A 17,897-nucleotide genomic window follows, 5' to 3' on the forward strand; every position below is an offset into this window, starting at 1 on the left:
TGCCTGACAAGGTTTCTTATCTTAAAAATATAGGCTGAGGCGAAGGAGATTTGTCCAGCCACTAACTGTCATCCCAAAGTCTTCCTTCTCTTCTTGTATTCGCCTTTGTCTAAAAAAAAAAAAAATCATACAGAGGTAAAAAATGGAAGATGAAGTAATTTACCAGAGAAAATTGAATAATTGCAACCACGTTTGTGCTCATCCCGGAAACCTTGAGATCAGAGAAGCAGATTCTCAGAGTGTTGCGGGTTTGAATCTTTGATTGGCTTAGATGCCTTTTATCCCTCAGTTACAGTAGTTTCAGCTGATTTGCTCGATCAGTTAAAGTGAGTGGTGGGAGTCAGTCCCTGAGGAATTACTGAACTGCTACAACTACTAGCCCTTTGCAACCAATTATTTCCAGGTACTATGGAGTAGCAGGAACTAAACAAGTAACTAAAGGTCCCCTTTGTGCTTTCCTGTTAGAGTTTCCACCGCATCTGAGGAACTGTGAAGATTAGGCAAATTAGTCCTGTAACGTATTAAAAAATGCTATAAACTCCAGAGTGCCAGTCTCTAAAGTAAGCAGTCAGTTGAGTGTTTTATGATTATTTCTTTTTCTTTTTCTACACCACCACAATGCAGTTTTGTGTGTTTGTGAGTGTGTGTACTCGTCATAGTTGGGAGGATGCTCAGGTTAGAATTTCTTCAGGTGTGTGTTTCTGTAGGCTAACAGTTGATTGCCTGTGTATCTCAAGGAATGTGTGTGTATTTCTGAAAGTGTTTGTGTGCATCTGCAGTTGAATGCATGTTCACGCGGACATGTATGTGTGTGACACTTGCTCCCTGGCCTCTCTCTATGATGGAGTAGGTGTCATGTGAATGAAAATGAAACCTTGCAACTTAACAGCGATGTGTGTCGTTAACTCACACCCCCCCCTCCATTCCTGCTTTCATGCAGCAGCAAACAGTTCCCTGTAATAGCTCTGCTGGGCTATTCATAGCAGCATTAATCCTCCAATTGCTATTGATTCCCATTCAGCCAGGAATGCTGATGCTTTAACTCTGTTGTTGTCTAGAGCGTCCCCGGTCTATACCGCTGTGATTCAGTGTGGAAGTGCTGAGGCACGTTGAGGTCAGTAGGGGGCAGACTTCTTCTCATTCACCGATCATTATATTCACATTAAAGCTCCCAGGGTTGAGATTTCCACTCCCCCAATTAAACAAATGCAGTTAAAAGTCAGGCTAGATTTTGTTTAGTATGATTTTTACAGAGCTCATGAGCTGTTATCAAAGTTATACCAACTAAATAATCTGCTTACACTGTAAGGCAATGGAAGCATACTTTCCTATTTTGATTACCCTTTAATTACCAGGACACTTCAGCTTTGTTTTGATTTCTCCTTAAAACACTTCAACTGGAGGTACCCACCAGCAGTTGCATCTTTTGAAGACCATTGTGCAAACACAGAAATGTGTAAATATAAGGTATAATACACCTACAAAAACAGGTCAGGACAGTCCCAGCGGACTGGCAGGTGCAGGTGGCATTTTTTTTCCCACTTTTAAAAGGGGAACTAGAAGATGTGCTACATTTATCAGGGCATCACACTGCTAAGCCTGCTCAGGAGGCAAAGGCAATTTCTGAGCCTCAGATCTGTGTAATCATGGAGCAGCTCTTTACTCTTACTAAAGTAGTTTTCCTATCCAGTCTACCTGGTCTTGTGATGATTGTGCTTTGTGTATGGTATAAGGAATATGGTGTGCTGGGGCTGCTAGCCATCCACTCCTTGTATAAATGGAGTGAATGTGTAAATTCTTGGCAAGAGGTCAAGCACATTTCTGGTGGGTACTGGACTCTGCCAGGTTCAGTCTTTATGACCAATTATTCATGAACAGAAACTCTAAATGCACCTTAGGAGCGGAGTGTGTCCAGTATGGTGACCTCAAGATCGCATCCTGGATTTTGCTGATGATGTAGTTCTTTAGGCTTCATCAGACTGTGACCTCTAGCATGACCTAAGCCCTTTTTTTAGATATGGAACACATAACCTTGCTGACTTCATCTATCTGTTAAAAAGATTTTAATCATTCCGACAAAACAACAGTTATAGATATTAGGACTAGGGCTGTCAAAGTTAACGCAAATTCCTTTTAACACCACTCATTTTTTTGACGCTCCATTAATGCATGCACGTTCTGTGATTATGACCTTTGGCCGGCCCCCATAGTTTGGGAAGTCAGGAAGCAACTCAACAGTAATGTTGTGGAAGGCAGGCAGAAACAAACCTTCTCAAATGGATAAAGAAAAGGGTCTTTTTGAAGTTAAGTTCATTTCTTTTTTGTATCTCCCTGTTTTGATCTCACTTAGTAGAAGGGAGTTTTGTTTTTGTGAGCCCTATTTTTCCCTCATGTGAGGGATGTGTGTATACACAGTTACATTGTGTGTGAGTATTTACTTTAAGTGTGCAGAATCTAGGGAATGAGTGCACCATTTTAGGCTTTCAGCTTATTTTTTGAGCATGCGGCACCTTTGAGGTTATTCTGGAGAATATTCTGGACAGAATTTGTCATTGTTTTGGACTTTTGCTATAATAATAAACATACATTTGCATATTTGTCCACTCCCATAATGATAAGAATAATAAAAACTTGAAAAATATCCCATTAAACTACATTTGGAACAGATGTAAAAATGTGTGATTAATTTGCGATTAATCGCGAGTTAACTATGGACAGTCTATGGACAGCGATTAATTGTGATGAAATATTTTAATCGATTGACAGCCCTAGTTAGGATGGAACAAGAGTGTATCCTTTTCTCTCACAGGCTGCACCACTGATGGATTTTACAACTTATTTTGCTATTTTGCTCTTCTCATGCTGAGTTCATTTTCACATCAGTTTTGTAATTTAATGTCTATTTCAGTAATACTGCTGCCTGTTTTATAATATCAATCAGTGCATGAACACTGAATGACAGGATGTTCAGTTGGGACACTCATTTAATTCCCCTTTGCTCAATTTCTAGCAAGTTGCTGTTTGATGAGAACAGCAGCTCCAAGTTTGAGGCCATTGTTACTCTTCTGAAAAAACTGGTCGCCCCCCCCTGTCTTGAAGTCTTGTTCAAAAGTGAAGGCAAGACTGAATATTAAAGGGATGGCTGGTGCAGCATCTGCAGTGATAGTGAGGCCATCTGGTACAGATGGTCACAGTTAAGAAGACGCTGAGTATAAAGCTTAAATTCTCCATCTACAGATCATTCTAGATTCCAGCCCTCACCTGTCCTTTGTGAGCTTTTGAGAGCAGCTGAAAGAATGAGATAACGGATACAATGATGTCTTGGCTCTCTCCTACATACAGAATGAGAAGCTTAAACATCTGGAGGCAGGTCTGAGTAGTCATCTGGAGTAGTCATCTGAACATCTGGAGGCAGGTCTGATTAGTCACAAGTATTGAAAAGAGTCAGTTGAGGTTGTCATGGGGGTTCCCTCTGGAGGTATAGTGGTCATGCTGATTGGTAGGAAATTACAGGTCAAACCCAAAACACACTTTGGATCCCACCTTGCCTGGGATCACCTCACCATCCACCAGAAAGAGCCAGAGGACGTTGTTGCAGATGAAGACATTTGGGCTACCTTCTACAAGAAAAAAACCCAGACCTGGATAAAAAAACTTATGGAAAGTGGTGGAAAATGAATGGATGAATGGATAGATACAGAGTGCTTCTTAAGCAGCTGTTAAATGGTTGAATCCAGTCAGCACAGTCAACAAACTAGTTCAAGAGGAGTTCCATTGATCTTTCCAGTGAGCATGATTTTTGCTTTGATTACATTCTAGCAAAATGTGATTGATGGCACAAATAAAATTTTGGATGGATGACACTATCCCGTAACTCATTCTAAATTGAGCCACGGTCACTGTTGTAGATGCTGTTTAAAGAACAAAAAATGTTAAATGAGGCCTTCAAAACATGTTATTTTTTCAAGAACAAGGAATTGAAGAGGTAATCGTGTTGGAGCAGGCACACTGAAATCGATGGCCAGTCTACAAGTAACGAGGAGGATGGAAGCTCACGTCCACATTGTGTTTACAAAGAATACATATTTGTAGACTGATTATCAGATCAGTAGCATAGTGGTGTGTTGAACTGATCCTTTTATCCTTTGCTCCAAATTGCAGTTTGCTGAAGATTAACATATATATGCGAATATTTAAAGCTGGGTCATCAAGAGAAACAGCTGGTGGTACTAATTTGTAGTCCGCTGACATTAAACTATTGCAGAAGAGTGAAGAACAAAATGCTGAAATGAAAACAGTCAAATCTTAAACAGCATTTATGTTTGTTTCATGTTTTAATTTAAGGAATGTAAAAGGCACATTTTGACTTCAACTTTTCCCTTTTACCTTTCAAGATTTTATTTTCCTCCTCCCAAATTGTTTTGTCTGTACAAATTGAAAATGCGCATAAAGACAGGTGGATGGAAACACTGTACTATCTATGATTATTTTATTCCTACTAAAATGAGCTCTCAGACAAAGTAATCTCAACTCAAAGGTCAATTTACCAGATGTATTGTAAAACTACCTCCTATCAGACTCAGAGTATCAGGCTCATTTTTCTGCAATAAATTTTGGTGGTTTTAAGTTTTCTTCTGTCTTTAATTATGTCTACTGTATTTGTCATACATAGCCCCATGTGTATAGTGAGATATGTAACCAATGCAGCTGACAATATACAAAAGGTTTTACTTTGTGGGTAGGCATCATGTTCTATGTACGTTCTATGTATGATCTATTGTGAATCTAGAGCTGGTTTTATCCTCGACATAATTTGACGGATAAACAGTTACAAATGGCAAATCTCATTCCCACCAAGAAGTGGCCAGCTTCAGTTCATTGCCATTCGCTCCTCACTGCACTTCACATGGAATAAAAGCTCAAGTCACGGCAGAGTTATTGAGTTACAGAACCACAGCGCTTATTAGCCCCAGGATCTTCATTTCCTTTATTAGCTGTGATTGGAACCTATAGAGAATTATGCAGATGACATTTGCCACGCTGCACAGGTTTCTGCACATGCATGTTGATAAGCTAATAAAAGGGAATAAATGCATACATGTGCCACTTCATGTCTGCAGGTCATTTGCGAGGCCGCCTGTGGTTTCATTGGCACTGAGCAGAGTGTGTGTTGTGAATGTGGAGATGGTGCGGCAGCAAGAAAAAGACTTGCGTTCAGTGAGATCCCACTGATGCATACTTGAATGAAGGAGGCAAGGGGCAGGGGAATGGAGGGGGAATGGAGTTGCTTCTACATGCACATCTAGGAGCAGGAGATTGCTTTTGGTTTTGAATCCGAATACAAAATGAGATTGAAGCTTAGCATCATCGTCTGCGTATGAGTAGAGTAAATCTTGAAGAGAGTGCCTCTGAGAGTCTTTGAATAATGTGGGTTCTTGTCTGTCAGGAGGGAGAAGCTTTTGTCTTTGCTACACTACGGCTGCCGTATTTGACCAATGTGAGTTTTCCTCTCTTGGTCTGTGGTTAAAAAATGATCTGAGTGTGCAGCGAAAGACAGCCTGACAGCATACAAAGAAGCTAAACCTTTGACAGCTTTACATAGAGCAGGTTTTGGTTTTTAATGTTGTTCTGAATGTTTAAAAATGTAAAATGCGTATAAAACTCACGATGAAACGTCATCACATAGACACTAAACTCCAACAGTAATATCCAGAGAGACTTCTGTGAGTGTTTAGAAAAGTAGTGGAGCCCTAACGTTAGCCCTAAAGGATATTTCATGTTAGAAGTTTAACTGATGAAGTTGTTAAGATTTGAATGTCTCAATCTTAACAGTGAGGGAGAATTGTACTATTTTCATGTCCTGTCTGGACGTGTGGAGCATATTTGCCCACTTGGTTAACATTTTCAAATGTTTTTACTTAATGTGAGATCAGTTGGCTGACAGACCATCTGCAATGTCAAAATGTCTTTCAAATGATGGTGGAAAATGTCACAGAAACTGCAATATTGACCAATTTTTTCTCATTTTTCCTGATTTTACCTAGGAGGGCCTTTAAGTGGCAGAACTGCAAAATGAACCTTGATGCTACTCAGTTTTCCCAGTTGCTACAACAACAAACCCTTGTCTTTCCCCGCCATTTCTCTCAGTTTGAGCTTGAGCAGTCAGATAAGAGTTAAAAGAGAGGACAGCCTTGAGCAAACTCTCCCTCTCTCTGCTGAGCTGCGCTGTGACTTATACTCTCTCTCGAAAGGTCAGTTCATTTCAATGCAGGGAGATTTCTTTTGAAGTGAACTCTCTCTTCTAATTCACTAGAGATAAGCCGAGGGATGGAGGAGCTTAGTGTTGCTGTTACTGTTGTTTTGGATCAGAGAGTCTCTGAGTAGCAGTTGTAGGAATGCTACATGGATTTGCCTTGTTTCTTGTAGTTGTACTTGCCATGATAGCATTATATTACGGGGTCTGACAAGGATTGCCTGAAGGCTGAGTCCTTCTATTGCTGTTTGATCAGTTAATAATTCTCAAATGAGCACTCAGAGTAAATTCTTACCGTTAAACCCTTTGGTGAAGTTGAATCTTGACCAACAGTAGTAGATATAGATTTCTGAAACAACCACACAGGAATGGACCTTGATATACTATATCAACCTATAAAATTGCAGTTGATAGCGAGGTAGCATTTACTACAACGTTACATAAATATTAAGGCTGCATTAATCACGTCATTCCTGCTAGATGACCCCACAGTCTCAGCATGGATCTCTGTTTTTCTCTAAGACATATCCACATGGGTGGAGGAACGCCACCTTCAGCTAAACCTCTCGAAGGCTGAACTCTGCGTCATCCCAGCCAACAGCCTATCTACCACAATATCAGCATAAAAATCCCCTCTTTATCTCTTACCCAACCAAGGTTGTGAGAAATCTGTGTGTCATGATGTTTATATATGTATGATTTGAAGAGTTCTGGCTTTGACAACTCCCAGTGGTAGGGAGCAATTCACCCCAAAACCGCCCGCCAAACATCTTCACCCCTCGGGTGTGAACTGAGGACTCAGATGACTGGGTCGTAAACAACACACAGACAGCGCCAATTTTCGCCACATTATCCAGTTTTCTGCAAATACAAAGCTTTGCCATCAGAATAATTTGAAGTATGCTGTAATGACACAAATATTCTCCACACAATAACAACTTTAATAGGAAATCCAACCCAAGTCTAGACAGCTCCTGCTTTCCATAATAAGTCATATTCACCCATGTACCCATGCTTACTGAGAAATAAGAAAAAACAAATTCAGTGATTTGCTCCTGTCTGTGTAGCAACTACATTGGCTGCACTGGTCATTTCATTTTCTCTTTGAAACTGCTTCCTTTGTCTGAGTCACTTTGCCACAGGCTTGAGTTGAGCAGCTAGCGTGTGTTGTTAAGCTGTTGATGGGAACAAGAGAGGACGTGAGGATGTCGCGTGAGCCTTCTCTTCTTCTTTCTGCTTTTTTTTTTTTGTTCTTCATCCTGGAGCACTGTGGCACAAAGGTGGCATGCCACTGGGGATGCATGCTGCATGTTTTCGGACTATAGTGCTGTCATATTTTTTACCCTTTCAGAAACATGATGTGTGCACACATTCACCTTTACTTCTTGTGGAGCTGATTCATCTCTGTTGTTTGGCCTTTGCTCTCTGTGCCTGTTTCAGCTTGTCTAAACTACCTTGTGTCTGTGAGAGGCACTGGATCAAAGATTAGATGTGATGTAATGAACCCACTGTAGGTCTAAACATCTATTTTAGAAAGCACCTTCTGAAAGGCAATGTAATAATATCTAAGAAGCGACAATGAATTACATGAATAGAGAGAGAAAAGCAGTCCAGCAGTGAATTATGGGGAAATTTGGACTTATTTTTTCTGCACAATTTGCTCATTTATTTGGCTAAATTATCTTAAAATGAAATAATTTTAAGCACTTTTTCTGTGTAATTTGTCTGTTACTTTCAAGTTATAAGAAAATCTGTCTCAACTTAATTAAACAAAATAAATTAGGTACCCCACGTGGTCATAAGTATGCTCACATCCAAACATAGCACCCATATTTGATTGTTGAACTTGAGTCAGACTCTATGGGCATCACTCTGCTTCCATAACAACCTCCACTCTTGTGGTTTCAGGCTTTCCACCTGATATTGAACATAGCTGCAGGGATTTGCTCACATTCAGCCACAAAAGCATCAGTGAGATCCAGCACTGATGCTGTATGATAAGATCTAATTCACAGTCAGTGTTCCCAAAGGTATTTCCAGTCTTAGCGCCACGGCCCCCACAAAGTGTTGTAGGATGAATCTTAATGGGTCATGACAATTGAGACAAAGCATAATATATGATCTACCATTAAGATTTCCCTTTATTGGAACTAAGAGGTCAAGCCCAGTGGACGAGTGTGTCCACAAACATTTGGCCATAAAGTTTATATAAACTCAAAAGAAAGTAAACTTGGTTTAATGGTAAAGAGAAGGAACAGGTTCTTTGGATTAGGCCGCTGTTTGTGATACTGTGTAATTCAACACAACAGTTGAACACTGGTGTGGTCTCAATAGTGAGAGGTTACATCCCTTTTTTCTATTCTTTTCCACCTGTTAGCACACACAGACATTCAAGTCCTTGTCATTACAACAGCACCCATTGTAAAGTAAGGTAACAGTTCTTGCGTGAGTCTGATCATTTGGAGATGACAGGAAGAACAGTCAGCCCTAAAGGTCACATCTGAGAAACAAATCAGAACACAGCGTCTGAATGTGCAAGTCACGTTTTTAAACTGGCCTTATCTTTGAATGACAAGCTCTGTCCGCAAACATCCAAACCACCGCACTTAGTGTGTCAGCCGAGCTAAAAGAAGCACGGCGAGTGTAGCCGGACTCTGAGCAGACAGGTCAGCCTGAGGATTTCTGTCTTTAGCATGGACCTCCTGCTGGGTGGGGAAGGTCAGCCTCTCCCTCCAACTCCATCTTCCCTCACTTTCACTCTTCCTCTGTTTTCTCTCTATTCTCAGCCTCTGTGTTTTCTGATTGTCAGCTTCCAGATAATGGAAGCTCAACATGTTCTGGCCTGTGACCTAAGTTTTAGGCCCTAAAAATTGTAACGACGCCAGTGGGTATAGGAATCTGTAACCCTTACCTTGGAGCATGGCAAGTTCTTTTATTTTATTTTCAGTTCATAGCAGCAACTCAAAATGCATTGTATTTAAAATGTGATATGTTAAAAACATATTTGATGTATTTTTTATAAACAGAAGTGGAATATCAGAGGGATATATCAGATTGGCCATATGATGTTCATATCTTCCTTTGTGATGATGACATCCCTGCTAACAGACCACTACCAACGCAGTGCTCTCATTGAAATTAATGAAGTGGCTGTGTTTTTACGCACAGTCCTAATATCACTCTGAGTATCACCTAAGACCCCAATAAGCTCCACACGGTGGGATATGGGTCTAAATCACAATGAGGTGTAATTTTGAAATTTGTCCTGAAGCCTCTTATTTGGAAAATTAAGATTTTCTTCAATGGTGGTAAACCCTCTCTGAGAACAGAAATCAAGAAATTGAACCACATAAAAGAAACACAACTTCCCTACATTAGAAAATCAATGTTCTGTCCAGAAAAAAGAAAGCTTAAGTCAGCAACATTTGATCTTTGACTCTCATCCTCTTGCTATCCTCTGGTATAAAGAATCACAGACTGGCTGAGCTGGGTAATATGAGCATGGTGTGTCTAGCTTAGCATCGTGACATGACAGGGCTTTTGAGTTTTCAAGTTTTGAGAGTTTGCACATTCCCAGCAAGAGAACTGCATAGCAGCAGTAGTGCCGCTTTATACACAGGAGAGTCAGCAAAATGTCAAACAGGACCAAACAGAACACTCTGACCCTGGCCAGTTTTCTTCATCCTTGTTCTATGACACCAGGACTTGTGTGAAGAACTTTCTCAATCTCAAACTCCTTTCTGCAGTCTGTATTTCTGAAGTGTCTTTTTTGGCACAAAACAGGAAAAAAGAGCAGGACATGCAGGTCCTGGCTGTTTGAAATTGCTGTCGTCATTAAAGCCTGTCTTGCACCTCAAAATCCTGGTGTAGCACCTGAGAGCTCTTATAGACAGGTTGGCATGATATCAAATCAAGGACAACAGTCACTCTCTCTGATCCCATTGTTTTTTCCTGTTATTTATCTTCAGCCTCTTTTGATGAGGAGATAAAGTGAAGAGTCCACTGGGATCCTCCATCTGTACAACACTTGGGTCCAGAGTCATATATCGTAACAATTACTGAGAAAACTCCCATGATGTTATATAAGGATATTTGTTGTGCCCTGAGGATGAATCATAATGTTTCATGTTGTCCTTTAATGTCGACCCTTTTCTCTAGCACCCCTGTCAGGCCAACATTTCCACTTAGGCATGGGAAATTTTTTGGTAACTGTAAGAGTTTTCTGTAGCACCATTCACAGGTAAAAATTAAAATGAAAAAGTCGATTACCTAGATATCTAATAACTAGTTTGTCTGATAACATGCTGAGAGCATTTATGCACCCTAGAGGATAAACCTGTTTATTGCCTTTCCTCATGTTTGTTCAGTCAAAATAAATTAAGGGACTAATAAACATGGCAGCCTCCAGGGGCTTTAGATGTTTAGTTTTGTCATCGTTTGAATGACTCCTGCATGTCTTTTTGTGTTTGTTTCATTTTTGGGGACGTCTGACAGGTATCACACAATGAAATGTTACATTTCCCGCAAACGACATGGCGGGCTTGAAAGATTTCTTTATGACATTTTGATGCTGCGCAATGCGCCACAAAGAAAGACTGGCAGCTCATCATGCTGTGGTGTGTAGTTTTGCGTTGTGTATCAAAATCATCACTGTATGTAATTTTTTCCCCTTCACTTATTTGATTGTTAATGCCCTTTCTACCTTTACATTCATTCGCTGTATCTGTTTTGTGTCAGCAGAGAGCATTTTTTTACGACATGTGATTTGGTTTTATTTTTTCATACCTTGCTATTGGGATGATTGAGAGCCATGTTTGATTTCAGAATCCCTTTACAAGATATAGCTGATGCATTGGACATCTCTAGGTTAGTTCCTGTGTCACAGGAGAATGTTGTTATTTCTTTTTTTATCATACTCAGATTTTCTGTTTCTACAAATTTCAACTTACTCCTGTCAACCTCAAGATCATCCCCAAAAAATTTCATTGATACGTTTTACCATGGCACGTGAAAAATAAAACTTTCAACTGCTGCCTAATGTCTTTGCTTATATCTGAACCATAAAATATAATAATGTTACAAAATCCCCCACTCCCCATGTTTGTCTTCATAATCTGATATGGACTTTTCCATCTTAAACAGGAAACATGATTGCTCACTCTGCGTTCTGCTTTCTATTTTGCTCATGACGTACGTAATAATGTCAAAATGATAGTTTTAGAAGAGATTGATATGGATTTATTCATGAAGCCACACTCTAAACAAGCAGCAGACATCCTTATTTATCATACTTTCCCTCGTAGCCACACAATTAAGAGCAATCAGTTTTCACAATTGTCAGCTTTGGCTCAGAAGGTAAACAGTTGCATTCATTGTAATTCCACCCTGAAGGCCACACTGTGCCTTCTTCACTCCACTCGCTCTCTGCTGGCTCTCATTTCCCTGCTCGGGCATAAAAGCCAGGCGGCTGTTCAAAGCTAAATCTCTGTTATTTAAGTTCAACACTGGGAGGTGTGTTTTCATATGCCTGGGTAATTCAGTCTTCGTAGACTGTTAGAAGGCTGTAATGTAGTGTGTCCTTGTTTTTAATTTGACATTTAATGTGAGCTTTTGTTCCATGTGGTGTTCGTACCTTTGTGCTATCATTTGGCATTTGTACAGTGGCTTACAATGAGTGCAACAGTGAAGTAACATGCATTCACACACAGCATGCTTTGAATGGTTTGGTTACACCTTGTATCAATTAGTGCGTCAGGGATCGTTACCATGGGGTTGTTGTGTAGTTGTGCAGTTTTTATGCACATGAAGTTAAAATCAGTACAACTCTTCAGAAAACCACTCAGCTTTTCATCATTTTTTTTTTTTGTTTTGTGTTTTTTAAATGAGCTGACTTATTCGTTTGAGCAGGCAAGAAAGTCTGTGAGCAGCTCTGGCTGTTTTACTTAATCCATCAACCTCTCAATGCTTTTTATCCCCTTTTGAAGCTGCCTAGTTGATAGAGATGCCCATAGATTGTTTGTTTTTGTCAGGTGAGATCGATGCTGTTTGATCTAAAAACTTGAAACCTCAGGCTGAAAATAAGAAATTGAAATACAGAGAGGACAACACTTAATAGCAAAAAACTTACTACTGCTTGTAAATCTGAGAATAAAATGAGTGCTAGAAGTAGGTATCTATTATTAAAGGTCCCATAATCTATAAAGTAAGGCTTCCATGTCTTTTTTGATTATAAAGCAGGTCTAAGGTTCTATATTATTACTGTGAAAGTATCAAAGTGCTCAGTCCACAGAGAAATGCACACAGCCTGTGTTCAGAAACCGAGCCTTAAAACAAGCCGTCAGGACTTCTGTAACTTTGTGATGTCACAACAAAACAGTCATTGCTCTCAGTCATGCCCCAAGCCTGGAGCACTTGGACCCACCACCCACCCTTGCATGATTTGGTTTCTCTGAGTGTTTACCTGAAATCTACTATATTTTTATTCAACCACTCAGAAGACAGTCAGCCAATCAGAAGAGAGGCTCAGAGCCTTTGTTCTGATCGGCCCACTGACATGTTGTTACTAGAGCTCCAGAGAGAAGCCTGAGAGAGGACATATAGAATTACACTGAGATGGTTATTGGTTCTTAAAACCAAAAACATATCTTCTTAGGGATATCAACACTTAAAATTAAAACACTGTAAAAGTGTAAAATATGGGACCTTTAAAGATACAATTTTATAGGAGCAGTCGTGATGATTCAAGCATTGCTGGCATGGTGCGAATGGTTTTCTACTTTGTTGCTATTACTGATCTAATAGCACCAAATATATCCATGTCTTTGGAAGAATAGCATCACCAGCTAAGCTCATCTCAGCTAGAAAAGTCTCGCTCTGGTTGTCTATGGAACGCTTTTTGTGAAGCAGCAGTAAACTGTGAGGAAAAGTATGATAAATAAGGATGTTTACGGCTCGTTTAGAGCATTGCTTCATGAATGAATCCATATCAATCTCCTGAAACTATCATTTTGAAATAAATAACGTTCGTCTGGAGCAAAATAGAAAGCAGGCCACAGAGCAAGCAATCACGTTTCCTGTCTAAGATGGAAGAGTTCATGTCAGATTGTGAGGGCAAACTGGTCACATGCATGAGTGGGCAATAGTGGACTTGAGGATAAGAGTAAACTGAAAGTTGTAGAAAGAGAAAGGCTGAGAAAGGTAAAGAAGAAGGGACATTCTCCTGTCACTCGGTGTCTATTGAATCAGCAGCGTCTTGTAAAGTGACGCTGAAAACGAACATGGCTCTCAATCATCCCGTAAGGAAGGGATAGAAAAATTTATTAAAATCACACACATCATAAAAGGTGTCCCTCTGCTGACACATAAATGAAAATCAAGGTAGAAAGGGCACAAATAATCAAATACATAAAGGAGCAAAATCATATACAGTGACGCAACAAAGGATAAAGAAAGGACAAAGGCAATTGTTGTTTGCCAAAGGCAAGTAATCACTTTTCCTGGAGTCACTGTGGAGCACTTGCCTGGAAGGCAATGAACAGTGAAAGGATTTATATCTGAAAGTATGAAAAGAAACAGAAGTGTGACAGTACATATAAAATAAATAAAAGCTACAGCACAATGTGCTCTTAAACACATAACACATAAAGGCAGATGCAAGAAGCAGGAACATTAAAACATAGCAGAGAGGATATTTTATAAAAGAAAACAAAGAGATTTGAACATGAATGAAATGAATAGTAAATGAAATGATAATTAATACAGAGGATAGAATAGTAATAGTTTGTAGGTCAAAGCAGTTTTGAAATGATGAGTTTTATGTTTTGTTTTAAAAGTTGTGAGGTGCAACATTAGAATCGCTATTCTGTCTCTACCGATTCAGAATTGATTCATAAATTACACTGTCACTGTCTAACATTAAATCAGATTAAACTTTTCCTGTTTTTGGTCAATTAGGATTACCAAAATTATTTCTATTTGCTAAATGCCAGAATAATGAGAAAATGATTTTTTTAGACAATTTTTATTACTTTCTTCAAAGTCAGAAGTTTACACAAACAATTTGGGAAAGCCCAGATGATGATGTCATGTCTTTGGAAGCCTCTGATAGGTTTATTGACAACATTTGAGTTAATTAGAGGCACACCTGTGGGTCTATTTTAAGGCACACCTGAAACACACTGCTTCTTTGTGTAACATCATGGGAAAATCAAAAGAAATCAGCCAAGATATCAGGAAGAGAATTGTGGACTTGCAGAAGTCTGGTTCATCCTTGGGTGCAATTTCCAGATGCCTGAAGGTGCCACGTTCATCTGTTCAAACAATTATACGCAAGTATAAACACCATGGGAATGTCCAGCCATCATACCGCTCAGGAAGGAGACAGGTTCTGTGTCCCAGAGATGAACGTGCTTTGGTCTGAAATGTGCGTATCAACCCAAGAACAAAAGCAAAAGACATTGTGAAGATGCTGGCTGAAGCTGGTAAGAGTGTGTCATTATCAACAGTGAAACGAGTCCTGTACCGACACGGGCTGAAAGGCCACTCTCCCAGGAAGAAGCCATTACTCCAAAAGAAACATAAAAAAGCCAGATTACAGTTTGCAAATGCACACAGGGACAAAGACCTTAATTTTTGGAGACATGTCCTGTGGTCTGACGAAACTAAACTAAAATTGAACTTTTTGGCCATAATGACCATTGTTACATTTGGAGGAAAAAGGGGGAAGCTTGCAAGCCTGAGAACACCATCCCAACTGTGAAATATGGGGGTGGCAGCGTCATGTTGTGGGGTTGTTTCGCTGCAGGAGGGACTGGTGCACTTCACAAAATAGATGGCATCATGAGGAAAGAACATTATGTGGAAATACTGAAGCGACATCTCAAGACATCAGCCAGGAAGTTAAAGCTTGGGCGCAAATGGGTTTTCCAAATGGACCATGACCCTTAGCATACTGCCAAACTGGTTACAAAGTGGCTTAAGTATAACAAAGTCAATGTTTTGGAGTGGCCATCACAAAGCCCTGATCTCAATCCTATTGAAAATTTATGGGCAGAGCTGAAAAGGCATGTGCGAGCAAGGCGGCCTACAAACTTGGCTCAGTTACACCAGTTCTGTCAGGAGGAATGGGCCAAAATTCCTGCAAACTATTGTGAGAAGCTTGTGGAAGCATATCCAAAACGTTTGACCCAAGTCATACAGTTTAAAGGCAATGCTACCAAATACTAATGAAATGTATGTAAACTTCTGACTCTCAAGAAAGTAATAGAAAATTGTCTAAAAAATTATCTCTGTCATTATTCTGGCATTTAGCAAATAGAAATAATTTTGGTAATCCTAATTGACCAAAAACAGGAAAAGTTTAATCTGATTTAATGTTAGACGGTGAGAAAAGAAAGGTTATGTGCCTTTTTATATAGTGTATGTAAACTTCTGGTTTCAACTGTATATACAGATGAAATATATAGCATCATATACTATATGACCTATTACCATTGTTTTTGAATCAAGAATCGATTTTGAATCAAAATCACTACAATACTACAATTACTACAATACTACAATAACTAATCACAAATATATATTAATACACAGAAGTGTATTATCTGTGTGTATTTTTTGTAACTCAGTGATGTTGCTGCTTAACAACAGATTTTAGATCTCATTGAGTCTTTCCTGGTTAAATAAAGGTCACATGAAAATTAAAAAGCTAATCATCACAGTCTAAATTGATTACATCCCCTCCAGCATACTGTCACCTCCTGATTAAATGAATCCTCATGCACACTTGTAGGGAAGTGTTATAATGACAGCTTCTGCTACCTCGCACTTTTTTGTAATTTTAAACAACCACGAGCCACTATAAATTGAATTGGCAACTTTGATTAGTGTACATCTTGTTTCCACTTGGCCAAAGGTTTTGATTACTCTCACAATGTATCCCAGGGGCTGGAATAATCAATTTAATTTTCCAAGAAATTCTGGCCATTTGTAAAGGATCTAGAAGGATGAGTGTAGTGAGGACAGACACCCCCTCCAACAAAAGTTTGTAATTGCATAGCAGGGATATGTTTGTACTTTTTTTTACAAGCCCCTAGCAGATAGACCCCTTCCTCTGGCCCATATATAATGTTTCTTAGTCAAGTGAAAATACTTTTTATTTTGTGCCACAGTGACTCATATTGGCTGGAGGTACATACAAAGGACTGGTCTAAAAATTAAGGCACATTCCACAGCACCACTTTCCTCTGTAACAGCTAAATACAAATACACTTTGTCGAACTGCCTCCATAGTTGTCCTCCTTCCTTATCATACTTGGGAATATTGGACAAGAGTTTGTCAGTTCTAGCTTGTATTATTTTCAAGCACATTTTTCTGCCTTTCTTATTATTGGAAACATGCAAATTATGTATGACCAGTTTTATGCATTGTAATCAAACCTTTAAACATTCACCTTCATAGGAGAAGTTAGAAAAAATACTGTATATTAATGAACACTTAAAGCATCCTAATATCTGCTAATAACTACATCACAATATGTTATACTCCATTTATCAGAGGGAGAGATTTGAGGCAAAGGTGAAATTTAGTCATAACTCTGAGGATGTCATTATCTGTGATGTTCATCAGGGATACATATTTTTAAATACGGTGGCCCTGAGAGCTCAATGCACTACAACCTAAGAAAACACATGCAAATAAGCAAAACACGCAAAATGCAAATAAGCAAAACGCCATCAGTTGTACAACACATGTGCTGCAATTGCTTACAACTCAACCAAATACACACATGCACTGCAAGTAACACAGCCGACAACAGAAGTGTTCACAAGGACACAAAAAAGTGATGAACCTGGCTCTCAGGGCCGCTGTACACAAATCCACTTAGAAGTTCTAAAAAAAGTCACTTCAGAATTTGATTGAGAATCATCAGGGTTTTAAGTTTTCCTCAGTATCACAGTAATCCCGTGACGGCTGTCTGTACATCCATGGGCATACTGCAGACAGAAGCTGATCTTTTGATAAATCACGATAATTAAACATTTAATCTAAATTGGCAGTTAATTTCCCATCAGTCAACAGAATAAGTAGAGTTTCATCCTTATTGTCATTTCGTGGGACAGAAGATGGCAGAGTGCATCTGAAACATCGCTATTTAAAGCAACAACATTACAGAAAGTGATGAATCCAGAGCAGTGTCTGCTTGAAGTGAGTTGAGTTTTTCTACCTCTGTCGGCTCATCAGGGCGTAGAGAAACCCTGATTGCTGACTCGACGTGGTGATGAAGTGGTGGGAGAAAGGGAAGTGAGCCAGAGGTTATGTTGATAGAGAAATGGAGGGCAATAAGGAGGGATGGAGGGAGAGGAATTACTCAGACAAACTGGCAGAGGAGATGTGTTTGATGCCAACTTAATGATCATTAGGGTTCAGGGCTGTTTAGCTAAATGATATACTTTGCTGGCAATGATGACACTGTCAGTTAAAATGCAAATCAGCTTATTTAAGAGGTTTATTACTTTGTCTTCTGCTTTACGGCATCATGCTTTATAGATTTGTCATTGACTGGGTCAGTCTGACAAATAAACTGTCCAGGGGTGAGAAAATCGCAGGCTCCAGTTGACCATTCCTAAGCTCCCTCCCACCTAG

General features: G+C 39.4%; 1 protein-coding gene across 3 annotated transcripts in view; it reads left to right on the top strand.

Moving 5' to 3' along the window:
• Positions 1-17,897, top strand: part of slc36a1 (solute carrier family 36 member 1) — a 45,215-nt gene that overhangs the window by 19,008 nt on the left and 8,310 nt on the right. Inside the window, exon 12 of one of the 3 annotated variants that reach the window (XM_071506981.1) lies at positions 10,222-10,342. The exons of the other annotated variants lie outside the window; for them this stretch is intronic. Coding sequence (XP_071363082.1) covers positions 10,222-10,247 — 26 coding nt within the window. The 3' untranslated portion in view covers positions 10,248-10,342. Of the gene's footprint in view, positions 1-10,221; positions 10,343-17,897 lie in introns of those variants that run through there. 3 annotated transcript variants of the gene reach the window in all.

Source organism: Trachinotus anak, unplaced genomic scaffold (genome assembly GCF_046630095.1).
Source record: "Trachinotus anak isolate AG129_WGS33_773 ecotype Australia unplaced genomic scaffold, CSIRO_AGI_Tana_v1 ptg000021l, whole genome shotgun sequence".
NCBI classification, from domain to species: domain Eukaryota; kingdom Metazoa; phylum Chordata; class Actinopteri; order Carangiformes; family Carangidae; genus Trachinotus; species Trachinotus anak.